The sequence below is a fragment of the Aethina tumida genome, chromosome 4, assembly GCF_024364675.1.
Source record: "Aethina tumida isolate Nest 87 chromosome 4, icAetTumi1.1, whole genome shotgun sequence".
NCBI lineage: Eukaryota > Metazoa > Arthropoda > Insecta > Coleoptera > Nitidulidae > Aethina > Aethina tumida.
The window spans coordinates 22,095,945-22,117,122 of record NC_065438.1 but is presented as its reverse complement, the minus strand read 5'-3'; the positions used below and the strand labels follow the sequence as shown (position 1 = coordinate 22,117,122).

Here is a 21,178-nt window from a genome sequence, read left to right as displayed (position 1 = left end):
CTGTTTATATTTCTTTAATGGAAGGTTGCTTTCATTTTGAAGCTATTTTCCTATAAAGTTCTTTAATATAACACGTATTCAGTTAATAAACAATTTATATTTTTATTATCATTAAGTAAAACAATGGAAATTATGGAATGTTTGCTTTTAATTAATTAATCGTATTATTTCTTGCTGTTTATATTTTTTACTGAAAGGTTGCTTCCATTTCGAAGCTGTTTTCCTTTAAAGTTCTTTAATCTAACTCAAATTAAATTTATAAATAGATTATTTTTTGGTTACCTTTAAGTGAAACAATAGAAATTATGGAATGTTTGCTTTTAATTAAATAAAACGTATCATTTCTGGCTGTTGATAATTCTTTAGTGGAATATTGTTTCCGTTTCGAAACTGTTTTCCTTTAAGTGAAACAATGGAAGTTATGGAATGTTTGCTTTTAATTAAATAAACGTATTATTTTCTGCTGTTTATATTTTTTACTGAAAGGTTGCTTCCATTTCGAAGCTGTTTTCCTTTAAAGTTCTTTTATCTGACACCAATTAAGTTTATAAACAGATTATTTTTTGGTTACCTTTAAGTGAAACAATGGAAATTATGGAATGTTTGCTTTTAATTAAATAAAACGTATCATTTCTGGCTGTTTATACTTCTTTAGTGGAATATTGTTTCCGTTTCGAAGCTGTTTTCCTTTAAGTGAAACAATGGAAGTTATGGAATGTTTGCTTTTAATTAAATAAATGTATTATTTCTTGCTGTTTATATTTTTAGTGAAAGGTTGCTTCCATTTCGAAGCTGTTTTTCTTTAAAGTTCTTTAATCTGGCACGAATTTAGTTTATAAACAACTTATTCTTTGGTTACCTTTAAGTGAAACAATGGAAATTATGGAATGTTTACTTTTAGTTAAATAAACGTATCATTTCTTGCTGTTTATATTTTTATAGTGAAAGGTTGCTTCCATTTCGAAACTGGTTTCCTTTATAGTCCTTTATTCTAACACTTATTCAGTTTATAAACAATTTATTTTTTCCTTCCTTATGAGTGAAACAAGGGAAATTATGAAATGTTTACATTTAATTAAATAAACATATCATTTTTGACTGTTTATATTTCTTTAATAAAAGGTTGCTTTCATTTCGAAGCTGTTTTCCTGTATATATTTCTTTAGTGAAAGGTAACTTCCATTTCGAAACTAGTTTCCTTCAAAGTTCTTTAATCTGACACAAACGTATCATTTGTTGATGTTTACATTTCTTTTGTTCTGACACGAATACAGTTTATAAATAACTTATTATTTCGTTATGCTTAAGAGAAACAATGGAAGTTATGTAATGTTTGCATTTAATTAAATAAATTTATTATTTCTCGCTATTTATGTACCTTTGACCTTGTTGTGTATCCTTGTTGGGACGATCTGTGTTAATGTTAAAACTGTAAATAAATGGAGATGTAATGGATCATTAGGGCAGGTTAAAATTGATGGATGAACGATCAAGGAAATGTAAATGCACTTGCCCCAATTAGAAGTTCCCGCTTAAAAACTGTAATGTAAACTCATGTTATTTAATTTGTTTTGCCATAATATAGCTCACTGCGTTCTAAATGTAATTGGTAAAAATAAAAATAAATGGTATATTTGTTTGTGTCACTTTTATTAAACTGCTAAAAAATAAAAAAAATGTTTAATTAATTGTACAGGAAAATACAGTGTTTTCTTTAAAACGTTTTAGGAATTCGGTTCGACAACGAAATATTTCAAGTTATTTTGTTTGTGGAAATGAAAGAACCACATTCATAAACATTAATACCGCATTAAACTATTGGGTTTTAATGTTTTCTTGGAACCTGTTTAATATTTAATGAAGCTTTAATTCAAATTAATCTATTGTTGATAACAAAATTTACGTCGAAATTATAGTTTGAACCTTAAAGATCACCAACTTTACGATTTTAATGCAACCAACACGTAGTTCATTAAGAAATTTATTGAAAATAAAATTTTATGCAAATTTGTCATTTATTTGGCCAACAATTTCGTTTATCTATTGATTTAAAAAAAAATAATTAAGAATTACTTAGGAATATTTACATATTTAATTGCATTTTAATAAATTTGTGTAATTCTCTAAGAAATTAATTGCCATACTTGAAAAATATTCTTAATATACAATAAATTTGCTGAAAATAAGGTTTCGTTCAAATTTGTCACTTTATGGGCCAACTTATGACTGAAACAAAAATAATTTATTAATTTCTTAGTTTCTATTTATTAAACAACAATTTATTTTATCCATTGATTTCAAAAAGAGATTCTAATTAAGAATTAGTTAGGAAAACCTCCATATTTAATTATATTTTAATAAATTTCTTATTTTCTATTTATTAAACAGTAATTTATTTTATCTATTGATTTTAGTTAAGAATTACTTAGGAAAAAATACATATCTAATTATATTTTAATAAATGTATGTAATTCTGTAAGAAATTAATTACCACACTTAAAAAATATTCTTAAAATACAATAAATTTGTTGAAAATAAAATTTTGTTCAAAATTTTACCTTCAAAAACTGTTTTCCTTTAAGTGAAACAATGGAAGTTATGGAATGTTTGCTTTTAATTAAATAAATGTATTATTTCTTGCTGTTTATATTTTTAGTGAAAGGTTGCTTTCATTTCGAAGCTGTTTTTCTTTAAAGTTCTTTAATTCTGTAAGAAATTAATTACCACACTTAAAAAATATTCTTAAAATACAATAAATTTGTAGAAAATAAAATTTTGTTCAAAATTTTACCTTCAAAAACCAACTTACGACTGAAACGAAACTGAATTTATTCATTTCTTATTTTCTATATATTAAACAGCAATTTACTTTATCTATTGACTTAAAAACACATTTTAATTAAGAATTACTTAAGAAAACCTACATATCTAATTATATTATAATATATGTATGTAATTCTGTAAGAAATTAATTCCCACACTTGAAAAATATTCTTAAAATACAATAAATTAGTTGAAAATAAAATTTGTCCAAATTTGTCACTTCATGAGCCAACTTACGACTGAAGCAATCAGAATTTATTCACTTTTTAGTTTCTCTTTTATGAAACAACAATATATTTTATTTATTACCCCAAAAAATACATTTTATTAAGAATTACTCAGTAAAATTTATATATTTAATAGTATTTTATTAAATTTATGTAATTCTGTAAGGAATTAATTATCACACTTAGTAAATATTCATAATATATAATAAAACTATTAAAAAATAAAGTTTTTCAAATTTATTTATTTATATAAAAATAAATGTAGGAAATTCTGTAAGAAAATAATTGGAACACTTGAAAAATATAAAAAAAAAAAACGAAATAGAGCCAAATATCGTCGAAAAATAAAACAAACAAATCAAACAAAACTTCGCCAATTCGAATGCAACAAAACACAAAGATCAGTTGATGCACTCGACCCACTTTAGATTCTTTTCGTCATTTTCTGTATCCCTCGATTGAAACGGGCACAGATAAACGGATGAACTTTCGTTCTAAATACACTTTGGTTCTTCGTAAATCGAGCACGACACATTAATCACACAATAAATTGATTTATTTGACACAAAAAAACAAATACGTTTTTTCCGTACTGTTTACTAACCTTACAAGTGAATTTTTGCACTTTGTTGTTACAGGAGTTAATTGGCGGGTAAAGATTGATAATGATTTTTGTAATGGCGTGGATAAATATTATAATTAATGTCTTTGCATTTGCGATTGCGGTGACAGGTTCAAATGCGGTCAGCTATTGTATTTAAATCGTCTCTTCTATTAATACAGATTTTGTTTATTTACGATTTAACGACGGCAATAAAACCGATTGGTAGAAAAACCGGCCAAACCAGCCGGTCCCGTCGAATTAACCTTGCCTTTTTTAAATAATATACACCTGTTTGCGTACGAAATTGTCGTATCCGGCCGTTCCATCCTGCGCATCCGCCAAAATTAAACGGGCCCTTTAATTGTCCCAAATTTTTTGAAACAACGTCGAACGTTTGTTTTGAACTTGTCACTTTGGACGCAGAATTTCAGTCATTTAAACCTGTTCAACGGGGAAACAATTCGGGCAGTTCTCACTATTTACCTGATTACTCTGCGCTATCTCCAAATTGGAACTGCCGTTCGCAGTCGTCTGTCCCGTCATGCTGGCTATGCTCGGGGAGAACCAAAAAAATCCAAAAACAAAAGTTCAATTCAAAAATCCAACAGTGCGTACCCGAAAATTAACATCGGAAAGACCCGCCGAAAATTTTACGTCGTCGTCGTCGTGTTAACGGGAACGTGCGGTAGCGTGATCGACGAATCGGTGGCGGAGCGCGGACTGCCTTGCGTTTTCGAACGGAAGGTCGGCGACGTTTTGCACGGGATTTTCTCGATCAGGTGGGGCATCGTCGGTGCATTCTTCGACGGACCCGTCGGCGCAGCGAAAGGACCGTTTAATTGTGACCGTGCGTTTACACATATGGTCGGGCAATTAGTTGAAATACATCCGTTGGCACGCTAGTATACTGGGTGATTTGATGAACTGATCCGTTACAAGTTTATAGAGAACTAAATTCAGGGAAGTTAATTTGAAATTTATATGTAATAAATATTTTTTAAATACCTCCAAACCATTGTCACTTTCGGCATTATTGAATTACACTATTTGTTGTTCACACATTTTTTAATTGAATTAAAATAAGTTCAATATTTTGACAGTTTCATATCCGTTTTGACAATTTTCATTATTGCCAACTTATTAACAGTGGTTGTTTACAAACACACGTATGTTACGTACACTAAAAAACCTAGCCTAAAAATTAGTATGTTGCCCACACTGGTCTAATGTTGATATGTGTAGTAAACAAATTTTTAAATGTTAATAATTTTTTTAACTCCTTTGACTCGTTGGTTTACTGATTTATTCGCTGAACTGTTCGATTAGAGTTTCATATAGAACTAAAAGAGAAGTCAATTTGGAATATTTTGCTTCAGCTACGGAGTAATAGTATATATTTTTCTAAAATACCTTGGAAGCACTGTCACTTTCCATTTTTCGATTCCACTATCTGTTGATCATCAATTTTTAATTGTCCATAATTAATTAAATTTCTTGAAATAAAATCAGTTATATATTTTGACAACTTTCTATTAATATCCAGTACTGCCAACTTATAAACACAGTTTGTTTACAAACACACGTAGGTTACGTACACTAAAAAACTTAACCTAAAAATTAATGTGTTGCCCGCACTGGTCTAATATTAATATGTGTAGTAAACAAATTTTGAATGTTAATATTTTTAACTCCATTGACTCGCTGATTGGTTCGCTGAACTGTTCGATTAGAGTTTCATAGAGATCTAAAAGAGGAGTCAATTTGGAATTTTTTGCTTCAGCTAAGGAGTGATAGTATATATTTTTCTAAAATACTTTGGAATCAGTGTCACTTTGCATTTTTCGATTCCACTATCTGTTGATCATTAGTGTTTAATTGTCCATAATTAATTAAATTTCTTGAAATAAAATCAGTTATATATTTTGACAACTTTCTACTAATATCCAGTACTGGCAACTTACAAACAGAGTTTGTTTGCAAACACACGTAGGTTACGTACAATAAAAAACTTACCCTAAAAATTGATGATCAATTTTTTATTGTCCAAAATTAATTACATTTCATAAAACAAAATAAATTATATATTTTGACAGCTTTCTACTAATATCCAGTACTGGCAACTTATAAACAGAGTTTGTTTACAAACACACGTAGGTTACGTACACTAATAAACCTAACCTAAAAATTAGTGTGTTGCCCGCACTGCTCTAATGTTAATACGTATAGTAGACAGTGGCGGCTCGTGACTCCAAAACTTGAACTCGTTAAAAGTAAAAACTTTCTCAAACATATTTTTTTCAAAAAATTCATATTTAGGATGCTTTTAATGAGTTTAAAACACTGTATATGTAGTACAAAAAAAGACAAAAACAATATTTTATTTTTGTTTATGCATAATTAACACATTTATTTAATAAAAAATCCACCATGTCAATAGCATTTCTTACGTTAATAAATACATACGCACACGATCAACTAATTTTTGAAACTGAAGAATCGGCAATGTTCGGGAGCTTTGTTTGTGTCGGTATTTGGAGTTATCTTATTGGCCGGAGGCACGCCTCATCTCCCCTACCATTGAAAGAACCTTAAAGTACATGCGCGAATGTTGGAACCAAGTAGAAATATTCAAGATTTACTTACGAAACGAATTGGCGCAAAGAAGTACATTTAAAAGTGCCTCTAAAGAACTTGGGAACAAAAATTCCATTGATATTTAATATAAAACTGTTATCGCTTGTTTAATTGTCAGTTTTACAACATATTACCCTTCTATCTTAGTTTAAATATTAAGTTATATTCTATTTTAAAGAATAAAAATTTAAAAAATGTATTTTTTGTTATTAATATCAACAAAAAACCGGTAAGTATTGTCACAAGTGTATTTTTAGCCACAACTCACATTCAATTCCAATTGTTGCCTCTGTAATTGGTAATTTAATACGCACATAAACTGCAAGAACTAATTTACCTTAAGGGTTTAAAAGTCAAGGGAAATGCATAAAATAAAACACCGAGGAAACATCCTTGAAACACGTTATCACTTTATTTCTGCCATACATGCGACATGCGTGATAGTAATTGAAAATGTCGTGCGGTCATCAGAGTGTGAAAACACATTGTACAGTTTCATTGATATAAACAAATTGTTTTTGTGTTTAAAACCATTGATTAATTGCGGATTTTGTTTGTGTCTGTGTTTACGCAGATTTTGGTTGAATGAATGTGAAAGTAAAGATAAAGTAAACATATTTTGTTAACACTTCACTGAGGATTGTTTAATTATAATATAAATTTTTAATTTTTTATGATTACATATTAAATAAATATTGGTCGTTGCCATTTTATATTATTATTTAGTTTAAATATCCACTTTCTGGATTAAACTAAATTTTGATTAATTGTCATTTAATTTTTTTCATTTATTGTGATTAGTTGAAGTTATTGAATAAAAATATCAAATTTTCAAAAAATCGTAATTAAATAATAAATAAATATCAATTTAAAATTGCTGCTCTATCGAGAGTAGTAAATATTATTGAATTCTTGTTTATTTTTTATTTTTTTTGTGTTTAAATATTAAATATATTTCAATTTTTGAAATTTTAAATTCTTTTTTTATTAAGAACAGTTTAAATTATTGAATTTCTTATCAACAAATCAATTTTCATGATGACATTTCAATTCTTTTAATTTTCAAAACTTGCTTTATTACAGATAATTTAAATTCTTTAATTTTTTATCAAAAATTCAATTTTCACGATTAAATATTTTAATTTTGAGATCAGTTGAAATCATTGAATAAAATATTCAAAATTTCGTTATTAACTAATAAGTTAATATCGATTATTGATATATAAAATGGTTATATTATTTATTTATCAATTTCTCGTATTAAAAAGTTATTTTAAAATTAATTATTGTTTGTTAAAATGAATATTTTTTTAATTTAATGTATTAAATAATTTGAAAATAGTAAAAATTATTGAATTTCTTATTAATTTTTAATATATTATTGTTTAAAATAGTTGATTTATTGAGAGAAATTTAAACTATTGAAATTTTTCCAATTTTTCAATTTCTCGTGAAAAAAATATTTTAAAATCGATTATTTCAGTTAATTTATGAATTTTTCATGATAAACTATTAAACATATGTGGACCATTGTCATTTAAAATCTTTTGTATGTTGAGAATAGTTTAAAATATAGACTTTCTTATTAAATTTTAATATTTTCATGATTAATATTAAATAAATGTCTATTGTTATCATTTTAAATCGATCTTCTATTGGAAATAATTATTAGAGAATTTCTATACATATTTTCAAAATTTCTCCATAAAATACTAAATAAACATCGATTATTGCCATTAAAAATTTATTTTTTTTATTAAGGAATGTCGATTTTTTTATAAAATATTGAACATTTTTATTTTTTTTGCGATTAAATATTAAAAAAAATCGATTATTGTCACATTAAATCATTCATTTATTGAAAATAATTGGATATCTTATCAATTTGTAGGTGGACATTAAACTACAATTTTAATTGCGCACAAAAAATAAATAATAATTACATTTTTTATCAAAACTACACATAACGTGTCAAATTAATTCCAATAACGCAACAACAAACAACCGTAACTTTCAAAATTAACACGGAAACTAATTTTTTTCCGACTCATTAACAGACATTCCACGTAAAACATGTCCCACGCATACGAATACAATAAGTCAGAAAAAAAATGCACAATATTAAACCACGTGTGCAGTTGCAAAACCAGTGAAACCAGAAATGCGTCGGGAATAACAAACGCTCCGAACGTTTCGTGTGTCGGACGGACGGAAAGTAAAAACGCCTTTAAACTAACCTGGATATTCAGATAGGAAGTTTCGTGTCCATCCTCAAGGACGCTGTTAAACAGTTCTTGGGAATCACTATCGATTTTCACGTATTTATAATCTCGGAACGGTTTTAGATTGACCATATTGTGTTGCACCCGAGCCCATTCTCTTAGACTGGAGGATAGGAGGCAAAAGTAAATGTCAGCGTCTACTTTCTCTAACAAAACACCGATTTTATTTATTAATACTGCGATAAAACGCGCATAAATTTACGATTGTGCGAGTGTTTTTTTACGTACGAACAACGGGGAATTGGATAAACGCCGCCGCAACCGCAAATTTACCCGTTTCATCCTTTTCAGCGTGATAATAATTGCCGTAATTATAATACAATTGTTATTAAATCCTTTTTAAAGTTGTTACGTACTGATTTGTATATTTATAGCACATTTTTTATTATTAGTAGTAAAAAATACAAAGGAGAATGAGTTATTTTATTATGCCTACGATTTTTTTCATTCCTGAAATGTTGTTTCATGCAGATTGTGAATCAGCTTTAAATCTTGCCAGATATAATCACGTACAGCGGGCGATATATTTTTAAAATCAGAACTGTTAAGTGCAGGAAACAATTAAGATTATCTTATTCAACAAACCTGTATGTAATTATGATTATTACAAAAATAAATTTGAATTATTTTCGTCCAAACTGTCAAGGCACAATAATATGAATAATTCTTCCAAGTGTCGCATTATAATATAAAATATATACAGGAAAAATTATTTATTCAAGTTACACAAAGTGAATAAGTATAGTTTAAATTATATTAGATGAATTTGTTGTAAAAATTATTTTTACTTAAACTAACCTAATCTAGAAAATTAAATTTGTCACAATTTAAAAAATTACGCAAAAATTTAAATACCACCAGGAAAAATGTTGAAGGTATGCAACCAGGATTACATTCTAATTCAATTGTGACAATATTGAAGAAAGCTTCAACATTCATTAAGCATCATTTACTTTGCGAGTTACTTTTATTTTAATACCTAGAAAGGACGTCCATTTATATCATATAACCGTTAATTAAACGTGATGTGCATAATGAATTTAATTATGATGTAAAGGTATTAAATGAATAAAAGAGGAAGTTCAAAATTAAGAATTTATTGTTACAAAAAATAATTTGTATTGACTCGTTAATACAAAATAGAATATAAGATATAAAGCAACTACAATAACAAAATTAGGCGCACCTAATAAAATGTTCAGCATAATAAAATTCTATCCAACAGACAATAAATACTGAGATAGTATATAATTCAAGAAGTAAAAGAAAATAATTTGTACAAAACTCCAGTCAATAAATTTAAAAAGTAACAAATCTCTCATTTTAAAACCTAAATGAGGACATTATTTTACACAATTATGAAAACCATAATAAAACTATTATGAGACAATAATAAAACCTAATCCTAGTTCCTAGACCTTTTATTATTCCGGTGACCAAAGTTGCCCTTCCTTTTCTGTCCAAAGTTCCTCTTCTTTGAATCCCTATTCTTCAGGATGGCCTCAGAAGTCTTCTTCAAATATGCTTCCTCTTCTTCTCCCTCCAACAATTTAATTGTTAGCTTAATGTCACCAATGACTACTTCATTGTTTTCAATCTTTTTGCAGAATTCTACAGCATTATTCTCTTCTGGGAACCTGATCCAACCTTCCAGATCACCCTTGTTGTAGTCCACATATTGAGCCTCCTTGTGTTCTTTGACTTTTTCTTTGATTTCTTCTCTGGTCAAGGTTTGGCCCTCTTGAACACCTGTGAAATGTACTGTCGCACCTTTGGGGAGGTCTATCGTTTTTTCAACTTTAGTTTCTTGTTGTTTCTCCTTTTTCTGCTTCTTCCTTTCTTCTATCTCCTGTTTCTTTTGTGTGTAGTAGTCATTTTGGAACTTTTTAATCAGTTCCACATCATTAAACTTAACTGACTCAAGTTCAACAAATTTTTTGCATGTGTCAACGTCTTTGAAGACTACAAACACTGACCCTTTGAATTTGTGGTCTGGCTTTGTCCTGCGAATGACTGATTCGACTGGGCCATAAGGTTCAAAGAAGTTGATGATGTCATTCAGTGCTGTTTCAGTGGGGAAACCTTTTACATAGGCTAAAAAACGATTGTTAATTCACGTTGTGAGGTAACTAGTGGCTGAACCTACCTGATTTCTTCATGAGTTCTTGTTTACGCTCTTCGGTCTGTTCAGGAACAGGCTGTTCGGGGTTCCTCCTCAGTTTGTTCTTCTCCTCGTTCACTAGCACGAGCTTGGATTCGGACTTTTCGACCGCCGCCGCAATAACGGCGGGATCCTCGGACAAACTGGCGAGTCGTTTGAACGTCAGGAGCACCTCCACCGGGACCCATCCCTCGTCCTCCTTGATTTTCTCCTGCAGGAACTTGTCGCGAGGTAAATTGATGTCGCCGAAATAGTATTCAATTTGTTTGATTATCTTTTGTTCCAAGTCGTTTGCCATTTTTAAGCTTCAGATCTAGTTAACTGGCCGCACTGACAACAACACGTGGTGAACGACAAACGCAAACTGAGTTTTGACAGCACCGCCGATACGCGCACCGCGAAAATTCGATAGAAGGCAGGTAAATCGGTTTTGTTCGGGCTCGATATCCAAATTAGTTACCGGAATAGCGATTAGTTGCAGTTTACTGGGAAATTATCCCGGTTATTCTGCGAAAAGGGTCGTAATTGGGATTAGAAATTTGAATGCGCGCGCATTTTTAAATAACTTGCTGTCTGTCAGACAGCCAACTCGGCCTTTTTCCGGTGAACGGTTCAGCGGACGGACGTGTTCAAGCTCCTCGAAACTTAATCCCAACAAATCACAAAAATGAGGATCTACAAAGACATCTTTACTGGTAAGTTTTGTTTGGGGTGCCGTTATTTTGGGTTTGTGGGTGATATTTTCGGGCTTCCTTAGGATTTTTGTATAATTAACCTTGTTTGTACCATCTGTCATCTTGACGTTTCAACGTATTGCCTTTGTGAATGTCACATACTTTGGTGTATCAACAATGGGTCACGGCTCCCCGTTTCGCGACAAGTTAATTATAACAGTTTACGATTATTGTTGTTTTATTTTTAGGTGATGAGATGTTCTCCGACACCTACAAAATCAAGCTCGTTGATGAGGTCTTGTACGAAGTGTACGGAAAGCTGGTGACTCGCAAGCAGGGCGACATCCAGATCGATGGGGCTAATCCGTCTGCTGAAGAGGCCGATGAGGGCACTGAGGATTGTGTCGAATCCGGTGTCGACGTTGTCCTCAATCACAGATTGTGCGAGACCTTTGCCTTCGGTGACAAGAAATCCTACACCTTATACCTTAAAGACTACATGAAAAAGTGAGTACTTGTGATAACAAAATCAAAATCTTGATAAAGTTATTTACTTTCCCATATGCATGCACTAATACTGAGTGAGTGAAGTTTGATGATTCACTCAGAGCAAGACATGCAAAATTATGAGGAATTTGCAAAACAATGATTCATGATTTCAATACTGAATTGTTTTAACCTTATTTCGACATTTATTTAGTGCGAATTTTCGGTATTGATCAGCGTTTATTTGGCTAACCTCATTCTTGATAAACTTTGACATCTCCTTAACATATTGTTGTCATAATTCTAGTTCTGGAAGTTGGAAGTTTAAAATTGCTTCTGTACACCAATAACTAATGTTCTCAAGTTGCTTATTTCAATTTTTATTGTTTGATTATTTCTTAAAACGATCAAAAATTCCTTTCAAATATTATACATTATAGTTAATCTCTGGATGTTTTTGGAACTCCTTAAAATATTGTCTTTGGTTTAGAACATATAAATTTAATAAAGTATAATATTATTGATGCACCACTATATAACTTGGATATCTGCATTGAGAAACGTATTTTTATCTATGTATCTATTTTTAGAAGTAGCTGATGCATAAGTTTAAGTTTACTGAATCAAATAAAAAAAGTAAGACTTATAAATTGTTTTCAAATATAAGAATTTTATTTATCTAATACATTTTTAATGATTGTTGATTTAACATATTAGAGGAATTTCTGTAGATCATAAAACTTTAATACAATAAATTGTAGTCATGTTGTGAAAGTTATCTATATATTGTTATATTATTTATATTTTACTTAAAATCTATTCATTCTTTATATTATTATTCATTTTTACCTAAATCAAAATACTTTAAAGTACATCTCAAACAAAATAAATGCTAAATGTGACTGGTTGCAGAAAAAGCACATGCTTAAAAAAATTGATGCATTGGTCATAATCATGGAAATTTATTGAAATATCTTAAAACTATGACATGAACTACTTGAATAAGATGCCATTGTTGTGTGTACTGTGCAATTGGTTAATCTAATTTTATTCTTTAAAAATTACCTATTTTTTATGTTTCAATGGATAAATTTATAGCAACTTTTTACTTTATGGTCTTTCATTGCTCTCTTTGAGCTGACGGTCTTTGCTTATTATAATTATAATCATTGATACATGAATAAACTGTAAGAAATATTATAATTCAGAGTTACCAAGACTGAAAGAAACAAGAAGATAAAAAATTTAGAGAAATTGGCCAAGTGGAAGCTACGAAAAAATTGATTGACTAAAACTAGTTCAAGAACTGTTGGAAGGTGGTTAATCTACAGGGGGTTCGTTTGAACTCAGACCTACAAAAAACAACTCTGATTTCTACTAAAAATGTGGAAATCCAATTCTGACTTGCTTAGGGTCTCAGTCACTAACCACAAAATACTGGGGACAAATAGTGACTGACGAATGAAGAGTGTAAATTTAATTTACAAAAAAATGATTGTTTTGCTTATATTAAACATCTTACAGGGATAAAACTATACAAAAAGTTTATTATATCCACAGTAAAACGTAGAGGAGGTTGAATTATGCTATGTGGGCATCTCCCAATTCTTCTGGCGCAGGTCACTTCAAGCTGATTTATGTTCACGGATATATTAAACAACAATTGGCTTCCACATATTGAAGAAGTGATGCTCTTAATAAGTGTTTCAACATAGAAATGATCTCAAACAACACAAAAACAGCATGTTTTATCTTGCCTGTCCCAATTTCCAGTCATCAACACTATAGAAAATATGGGGAACACGTTTATAATCGAATTCGACATAAACATTTTACAAAATTAAATAAACAGCAATTCAAGAAGCTTTAAGCAAAATAGACTTAAATATTCAGAATATTATTGAGTCTATGATATGGAAATGGGCCTAAATTGTAAATACAAAATTAACTGAGATTTAATAATAAAAAATATCTTTCAAAAGTTACGTTTCTATATTTATGTCCAGATTAATTTAGAAAAATATATATAGAATAAAAATAGTTTTTATAATCCGGAATGAAACAACAGTAAATTAATATTATTTTAGCCGTTCTCATTAAAGAAAAGGGTTATGGCTAAAATATTGTAACATTTCATATAGTTGCTATAACAATAACTACTGTATATGGATGTGGTATTTCTTTGGCCAACCAAATCAAGTAATATCTCCGTTATTTTTAATATAAAACATATAGAATATAAACAACATTTGAATGAAATATATTATAAAATTTTTGATTATAAATTTTGCGGCCACCATAGTACTTTTATTAAACAAACATGTTTTTATTTTCAGATTGGTCGCAAAGCTGGAAGAAACAAAACCCGATCAAGTTGAGGTGTTCAAGACCAACTGCAACAAAGTAATGAAGGACATCTTGGGTAGGTTTAAGGAATTGCAATTCTTCACCGGTGAATCCATGGACTGCGACGGTCTCGTCGGACTTATGGAATACAGAGAAATCGACGGTGAATCCGTCCCAGTACTGATGTTTTTCAAGCACGGCCTCGAGGAGGAGAAATTCTAGTGTGATTTATTATTAAATTTTTTTAAATTAAAATCATATTTTGTTAGCTATTATTTATACTACCGATATATATTGTAATGAGTCGCATACGTTATGTATCATCAATTCCAAAATTTGTTGCTGGTTTCTCTGTATATGTCCGAATCTGTGAATTAAATTGATTTCCTATTAGTTGTGTTTTTTTTTATTTGGATACAAAGAAACACAATGTGTTAACAATTAACGTAACCTTTATTTATTTATTTATTTTCTTTATATATATATAGATATAGTTCTTTAAATATCGAGGAAATTTACATAAAATTACAGTTATCAAAATAAAATGCCTATATTTTAAATATACTCTCCTATTTGATTCATATATTTAAAAAATAATATTAAAATTTTCACAAATGACATAGTACACTTGATAGGAATAAAATTCTAGATGCAACAAGATTCTGATTTTAAAAACTAATATCACTACTGAGTTATCTCTGATAAACATTGGGGGATTGAATTTAATTATCACGTTTAAAACACCGGTGACAGGTTCAACGTAAGGTTTTGTAGCGTTTTATTTCGTATGGCCGATCGATTGGCCCGCGCCGACTTGATGATCTGCAACACCATCATCTTGCAGTCGTGACACACGATCATCTGCGACGCCTTGAACTGGTCGACGACCCGCGACGTCCTGCCGACCGTCGTGGCTTTTGTGCGGAACCTGGATAACGACGAGCCCGGGTCGCTGGTCGTGCTTTTGTCCATGCTGGAACCAGGCCGGCTGGTGTCCGGACTAGCATCCCTGGCGAACGACCGGCTCATCTCGTCCGCTCTATTGACTAGAAGCGATTTGGGCAGCCCGTCCTGTTGGTCGTCCTCCGGCGTGCACATTATGCTGGGACTGAGCAACACCACGGGCACGCTGGAGAAGTGCTCCATCGGAATGTTCATGCGCGAGTAGCACTTGGTGCACACGGTGCGTTTGCACAGCGTGCACCGCTGTCCCCACGGTCCGAAGATGCCGAAACGGGTTTTCAGACACAGGAAGCACACGCGTCGCGATTCGGCGTCGTGCCGCACCCGTCCCTCCACCGGTAGCGCCTCCAGTTCCGCCTTCGTCAGCACCGTACGGATGTGCACGATCTCGGCGAGCGTTAGGGACAGCCGGTCGTCCAGCGATATGCTGTCCTGCCACGTTTGCGCGCTGGTCAGCTCCCGCTGGATGGCCCTGGCCACCTCCGGCTCCAGCTGCACCGACTCCGCCTCCGAGCTGTTGCACGACTGGCGCGAACAGGGCCGCGACTGCGGCACCGAATAGCAGCCGGGATTCGCGTCGACCACGTCCAGCGTGTTCCTGCGAATCCGCGACGCGGGGGCGTAGTCGTCCATCGCCAGGTCGTAGGCCTCCAAGGTGCCGTCGACGGTTTGCGGGTACTCGGACGACCACAGGCCCGGCTCCGTTGTGGAGTCCGGCGTGCAGATCTCGTCCTCGTCCTCGTCGTCGTTGAACTGTGAAAAGTCCACCTTGATCAGTCGACGGCCCGTCGAGCTTTTCGGGCTGTCGATGCTGGGACTCTGTAGTTTCAGTTTGTTTACCGCGTAGTTTGTTCTGGAAACAAAATATTTTGGCGTTAATTAAATTGATGACACATTATTAAATTATTAGTAAGTAGTATTAAAGTACATACAACTTAAATGTTCCAATTTTTTGTCAAACTTAACAATGTTCATTCTTATGTTTGTAAACAAAATTGTTTATAAGTTGATCAAGGATTACTTTAAAACTATCAAAAAAATTACTTCAAAATTAAAAAACCGTCGAAAAATTGGACAAAAGTTTGATTTATTTAACAAAGCTTATTAATTTTACAAAATCTGGTACTTGATTATTATATTGATTTGCTTCAATCAAAATAAAAATTCTAATTTGGCCTGATATTTATAAAGTTATGGACAAAAATAACCATCTCCTCTATAATATTGGACAATTTCTGTATTACATTCACAAATAAATTGAAAAACTCAGAATTAGACAATAAATAGATAAATCAAAATTTATCCGAACAAAATTTGACAATAAATTTTTGAACATTCACTAGATAACGAATTTTTAAAATGATCAAATTTCATATTATATTGTAAAAATACAATTTTTTGTTCTATTTTCCACTAATTTATTGAGTAATAAAAATTAGACTATAAATTGATCAATTTGTTTAATGTAGTAATAAATTGAAAGACTCAGAATAGAACAATAAATAATATTGTAATATTTGTCCCAATATTTATAAAGTTAATTTTTATTCTAACTTATTACGGAATTAAAAATTGAATAACATATTGGTCAATTTCATTAATATATGCATAAATAAATTGATTTTGACAAATATTCAGTAGATGACGAATTTTTAAACGAATTAAATTCAATATTATAGTATAAAAATAATTATTTTTGTTCTAATTTCCATTAATTTATTTTATAATTAAAAAGTGAACAATAAATTGGTCAATTTAAGTATTACATGTATAAATAAATTAAAATTGTTCTCAATATTTGTAAAGTTATTTTTTGTTTCATTATATTACTGAGTACTCAAAAGTTAAACAATAAATTGGTCAATTTCTGTAATACTGGCAGAAATTAATTGAAAGATTGAAAATAGGACTATAAATAAATATTTAAATTAGGTCAAATATTTACAAAAATTAAAATGAGCATTTATAACTGAACAATAACTGAATTTTTAAACAGATCAAATTCCATATTACATTGTAAAAATCCTTTTTTTGTGTTCTATTTTCCATTAATTTATTGAGTATAAAATAAATCTAAATAAAGTAAGTCCAGTAAAAAATTGGACAATAAATTGATAAATTTCTGTAATATATGCAGAAAAAAATTCGAAGAAATTTCAATAATATCTAAATTTGTCCCAATATTTATAGTTATTTTTTGTTCTATAACCTATTAAGTGGGTTATTAAAAATTGGACAATAATTTGGTCAATTTCTGTAATTGAGGCAGTAAAAAATTGAAAGATTTAAAATAATAAATTGGACGATAATGAACTAATATCTAAATTTGGCCCAATATTTATAAAGTAATGTACTAGAATAAACTAAAACCATAACAAAGTAGTCAATAAATTTGTCAATTTCTGTATTATATGCAGAAATAAATTGAAAGTCTCAAAATTGGACAATAAATAATATCTAAATTTGTCAAAAAACTCATCATCCAATGGATCAATATCCATTTATAACGAGTTAAATTCAGTATTAGAGTGTAAAAATACTTTATTTGAATCTATCTTAAGTTGTTATAAAGTGGAAAATTGGACAATAAATTAGTCAACTAGATAGAAAATAAATAAATAATATCTAAATTTGACACAATATTTACACAGTGATGGATGAAAAAGTTAAGGAGTGATAAACGTTTAAATTTGGACAATAGTTCACTAAACGAATTATTCTCATTAATTTATTGGTAATTTTCAATATTACATGCTGAAATAAATTGGAAATTCCACAGTTAATAAAAAATATCTATTATAAATATTTACAAAGTAGTGGGCGAAAATAAACTAAAGAGTTATTTCTTAACTTTAACAATTAAAAATTAGCTTCAAAATTGGGCAATAAATAAATATTTAAATTTGATCCAATATTCATGAACAAAATTAATTTAAGAGTTTTTTTTTTAACTTTTATACTAGATAAATGTTGAATTTGACTATTAATTAATATTATAAATATTTTACACTTTTTTCTGTAAAGTATACAAAAATCTAAAATTTTAAAACAAAAATAATTTAATTTTGTCCAATGTTCAACATGTTATAGACAAGATTTAAAATAATGGTGGATGCGCAAATTCTTTCTGGTACAAATTATTGTAATAACAAATTGTTCAAATCTAATATTAAGATCAATGAAAAAGCATTTTATTTTGAAGTGTCCTTTATATCGAAATTATGATAAAAACAAAAATAATCTATGGATAATCCAGATTAGACAATAAATAAATTTGTTTTATTTTTAAAAGATTATTAATTCTTCATAATATGTAATTAAATATATAATACTATAAAAATATGTTATTATTATGTTAAAGTTTATTGCCTCCTTTATCTTAAAATCAAAAGAAATCATTAAAATAGATTTTATAATAATATTTATATGATTCCACATTGTCTCTTTTTCAATAGTAAGTTATAAATAAAATCCTCAGTGCGTGGGAAAAGTCACGTATAAAAATAACCGCACAATAAAAAGCAAAACACGCACCTGTAGAATAAAATAAACCGTAGGTGTTACGCAAAAAACTACCTGTTTCAACACAATAGCAATACTGAGAGCAGGTAAAATTCCAATCTTTTGCACACATTGCACAAAAGAAACAGATCGATCCGATTATTTACAAATTCCAAGAAAAGCTAACAAGGGTTGTCAGGTGATGTATTTTCAGTTAAATAACATAATAAAGAATTTTCTCAAGCTTCTAAAGATCTAGAAAAATGATTCAGTTTGGTTCTTGCCTTTCCATAATCAATTTTGTTACATTTTAAGAGAATCCAACAGAAACCAATCAGTATCAGCATCCTGTCTCCGATCAACAAACACTGCTTCTAGAAAACCTACAAAAACAACATCGATGAGTAAAAACTAATCTTTAATGTGACGCCCCCGCATAAAAAACAAACTTTTATCATCGTGAATAATCCACAGGTTTCCGGACGGGAAACGGGTCAAAAAAGAATTATTTACGCCCGTCCCGGTTCGTCCCAGTTCCCGACCACAGGTTGCATTGGCGCGCCAGGAAAAAGGTCAAAGTTCGCGGGGGTCGAAGTGATCTGACGTCACACCTGCCCCCTTACGAATTCGATATTGATTTTGGAGGTTTTCGTGAGTGCACACAAACGACGTTTGGCAATAATGCAATTAATCCATTAAAATGTTGCAGTCGTAATTACGTAAGAATTTAACATAATTCACGGCAATCATTAAATAACGACTTGTTTAAATTTATGGAAAACCCATTGGGTGTAAATTGTGCGGATTACACAACGTAATTTCTCTTAAGATTTATCGTTTCCTTTGAATTCGAAGCGTTCCAACCCATTAAAAATGCATTGACAAAAAATTGAAGCATTCCAATTGGTGTAATTATGCGAGTTTAGGAATTTGTCCCACGGAATTATCTTAATTGCTTATCAATTACTAATGTTCCAAATTAAGAAATTATGCAAACAACTACACGCACAATTAACATGCACTGACGTACATGAAAACACTTCTAATTGTAAATAATTTTCCTTGAATTGACTATTAATAGAAAAAATAAGTAAATAATACCTGGGAACAGGCCTGAGCTTCCTCCCTTTCCTGATGGAATTCAACAGCTGTTCCCTGGGCGTGAGCACCGGCGATTGCGGCGGTATTTTCCTGTCCGACACTTTCTTCAACGGCGGTCTGGAACGAATAAAGTTGAGAATGATTGCGTGAGCGTCTTTGGTGACTCTGGACGGCACGTCGCCATTCACCATGATCTTCCTCAAGTTATACTTGCAGGATCTGATATCTTTCATCAGAACCTCGTAGGGCGTGAGCTCGTATTCGATTGGCGCCTTGCTGTAGTTCACCTTCTTGAGCTTAACTCCAGTCCTGAGCTCGCCCATCACCTGCACCCAAAACTTAGCCCAGTCTGAGAATTGTAACTGATCTAGATTGGATTTGTTTGAGCTGTTTGACGGTAGGATACCTTGTGCCACCTTGTCCAGGAACGTGGACAGTTCGATCGCCTCGGCCACCAGGGCCCTGACTACCGCCTTGTAGTGGGCCTCCACCTGGGACTTGGTCAGCGTGCCCAGGTGGTTCTCGCACCGTCTTATGACCTCCTGCAGCCCTATCTGGTGGCACGTCTTCGACGTGCCCGCCTCCTCCGTTTCCTCGTCCGCGTCCCGTTCGATACCCTCGTCGTCGGTCTCGTGGTGCACCGGCTCCGACACCGATATCATGTCGCTGATCACTTGTTCCAGGTCGCCGCTGATCACCCTCTCCTCACCGTTCTGTGTGCGTGTGTCCAGCGCCGCGTAGATGACATATCCCAGACCGGCGACCACGTCCTGCTCCTGGTGCACTGTCCGCCTGTCCGATTGGGGGGCCATCGTGTTCTCGTGCACATTGCCGTCCGTCTTCAGGTAAACGTGCTCGACCTCGGTGACGAGACGGCAATCCTGTCGTCCTGTTTGTATACACTCCTTGAAATACTTCGCGCACTGATAACACAGGGCCCAGGCATGTTCCTCCCTTATCGACGAGTTGAACGAATTCAGTATATCACTCAGACGCACGCTGCCATCCATGTTCACCTCACATTTTGATTTAGAGCTCATGTTTGTTTATGATTTGAACGGGACTGGCCTATTTTTAAGTTACGTTTGACATCTCTTAACCTAAAATCAATTCTCGGTCCTTGAAACTGACAACTAACTCCCACTCGTTCCTTTATTGATCAACCCCCCACCCCTTAGTGTTGCCAACTGATGGATTTTCGCTGATGGAAATTGCAATAATTAACGTCGCAAATAACCGAACTACTTTCACCGTACGTAAACACGTTGATATTATCGCAAATATTGAATAATATAATCAGAAATTAACCTGTAGATAATATAAATGCATTTCATGTAATCTGAGTTGCCTACAATCAGACACGAACTGTCAAACAT

At 31.6% G+C, this 21,178-nt stretch overlaps 4 protein-coding genes across 6 annotated transcripts in view; 1 reads left to right on the top strand and 3 right to left on the bottom strand.

The window, feature by feature from the left end:
- LOC109599675 (venom dipeptidyl peptidase 4) overlaps positions 1-8,961 on the bottom strand; it is a 44,578-nt gene extending 35,617 nt beyond the window's left edge. Inside the window, exon 1 of the mRNA XM_020015694.2 lies at positions 8,526-8,961. Coding sequence (XP_019871253.1) covers positions 8,526-8,642 — 117 coding nt within the window. The 5' untranslated portion in view covers positions 8,643-8,961. The remainder of the gene's footprint in view (positions 1-8,525) is intronic.
- Positions 8,962-9,651: 690 nt separating this feature from the next.
- LOC109599682 (la protein homolog) lies at positions 9,652-11,159 on the bottom strand. Its single transcript, XM_020015702.2, has 2 exons — positions 10,717-11,159; positions 9,652-10,664 (listed from the first exon to the last, which is right to left on the bottom strand). Exons 1-2 carry the CDS (start codon positions 11,027-11,029, stop codon positions 9,976-9,978), a joined length of 1,002 nt encoding a protein of 333 aa, XP_019871261.1. The 5' UTR covers positions 11,030-11,159; the 3' UTR covers positions 9,652-9,975.
- Positions 11,160-11,267: 108 nt separating this feature from the next.
- On the top strand, positions 11,268-14,630 carry LOC109599683 (translationally-controlled tumor protein homolog). The gene is made up of 3 exons (XM_020015703.2): positions 11,268-11,426; positions 11,654-11,912; positions 14,228-14,630. Exons 1-3 carry the CDS (start codon positions 11,399-11,401, stop codon positions 14,457-14,459), a joined length of 519 nt encoding a protein of 172 aa, XP_019871262.1. The 5' UTR covers positions 11,268-11,398; the 3' UTR covers positions 14,460-14,630.
- On the bottom strand, positions 14,525-21,019 carry LOC109599660 (protein spire). 3 transcript variants are annotated; one of them, XM_049966947.1, is made up of 3 exons: positions 20,209-21,019; positions 19,803-20,151; positions 14,525-16,053 (listed from the first exon to the last, which is right to left on the bottom strand). In XM_049966947.1, the coding sequence occupies exons 1-3, from the start codon at positions 20,840-20,842 to the stop codon at positions 14,973-14,975; spliced, it is 2,064 nt and encodes a 687-aa protein (XP_049822904.1). In that variant the 5' UTR covers positions 20,843-21,019; the 3' UTR covers positions 14,525-14,972. The 3 variants fall into 3 exon arrangements, with proteins under 3 accessions (XP_049822904.1, XP_019871233.2, XP_049822905.1); XM_049966948.1 differs by having other exon boundaries at positions 15,137-16,053; positions 19,803-19,919; positions 19,991-21,019; XM_020015674.2 differs by having other exon boundaries at positions 19,803-21,019.
- Between the last annotated feature and the right edge of the window lie 159 nt (positions 21,020-21,178).

Excerpts from the sequence above, each read along its gene's own strand:
- LOC109599660 (XM_020015674.2), bottom strand. The coding sequence starts at position 20,842 with ATGAGCTCTAAATCAAAATGTGAGGTGAACATGGATGGCAGCGTGCGT. Across the intron at positions 16,054-19,802 it reads AAGCTCAGGCCTGTTCCCAG|AACAAACTACGCGGTAAACA; the intron begins GTATTATTTACT and ends TTTTGTTTCCAG.
- LOC109599683 (XM_020015703.2), top strand. The coding sequence starts at position 11,399 with ATGAGGATCTACAAAGACATCTTTACTG. Across the intron at positions 11,427-11,653 it reads CTACAAAGACATCTTTACTG|GTGATGAGATGTTCTCCGAC; the intron begins GTAAGTTTTGTT and ends TTTTATTTTTAG. Across the intron at positions 11,913-14,227 it reads CTTAAAGACTACATGAAAAA|ATTGGTCGCAAAGCTGGAAG; the intron begins GTGAGTACTTGT and ends TTTTATTTTCAG.
- LOC109599682 (XM_020015702.2), bottom strand. The coding sequence starts at position 11,029 with ATGGCAAACGACTTGGAACAAAAGATAATCAAACAAATTGAATACTAT. Across the intron at positions 10,665-10,716 it reads AGAACTCATGAAGAAATCAG|CCTATGTAAAAGGTTTCCCC; the intron begins GTAGGTTCAGCC and ends ATCGTTTTTTAG.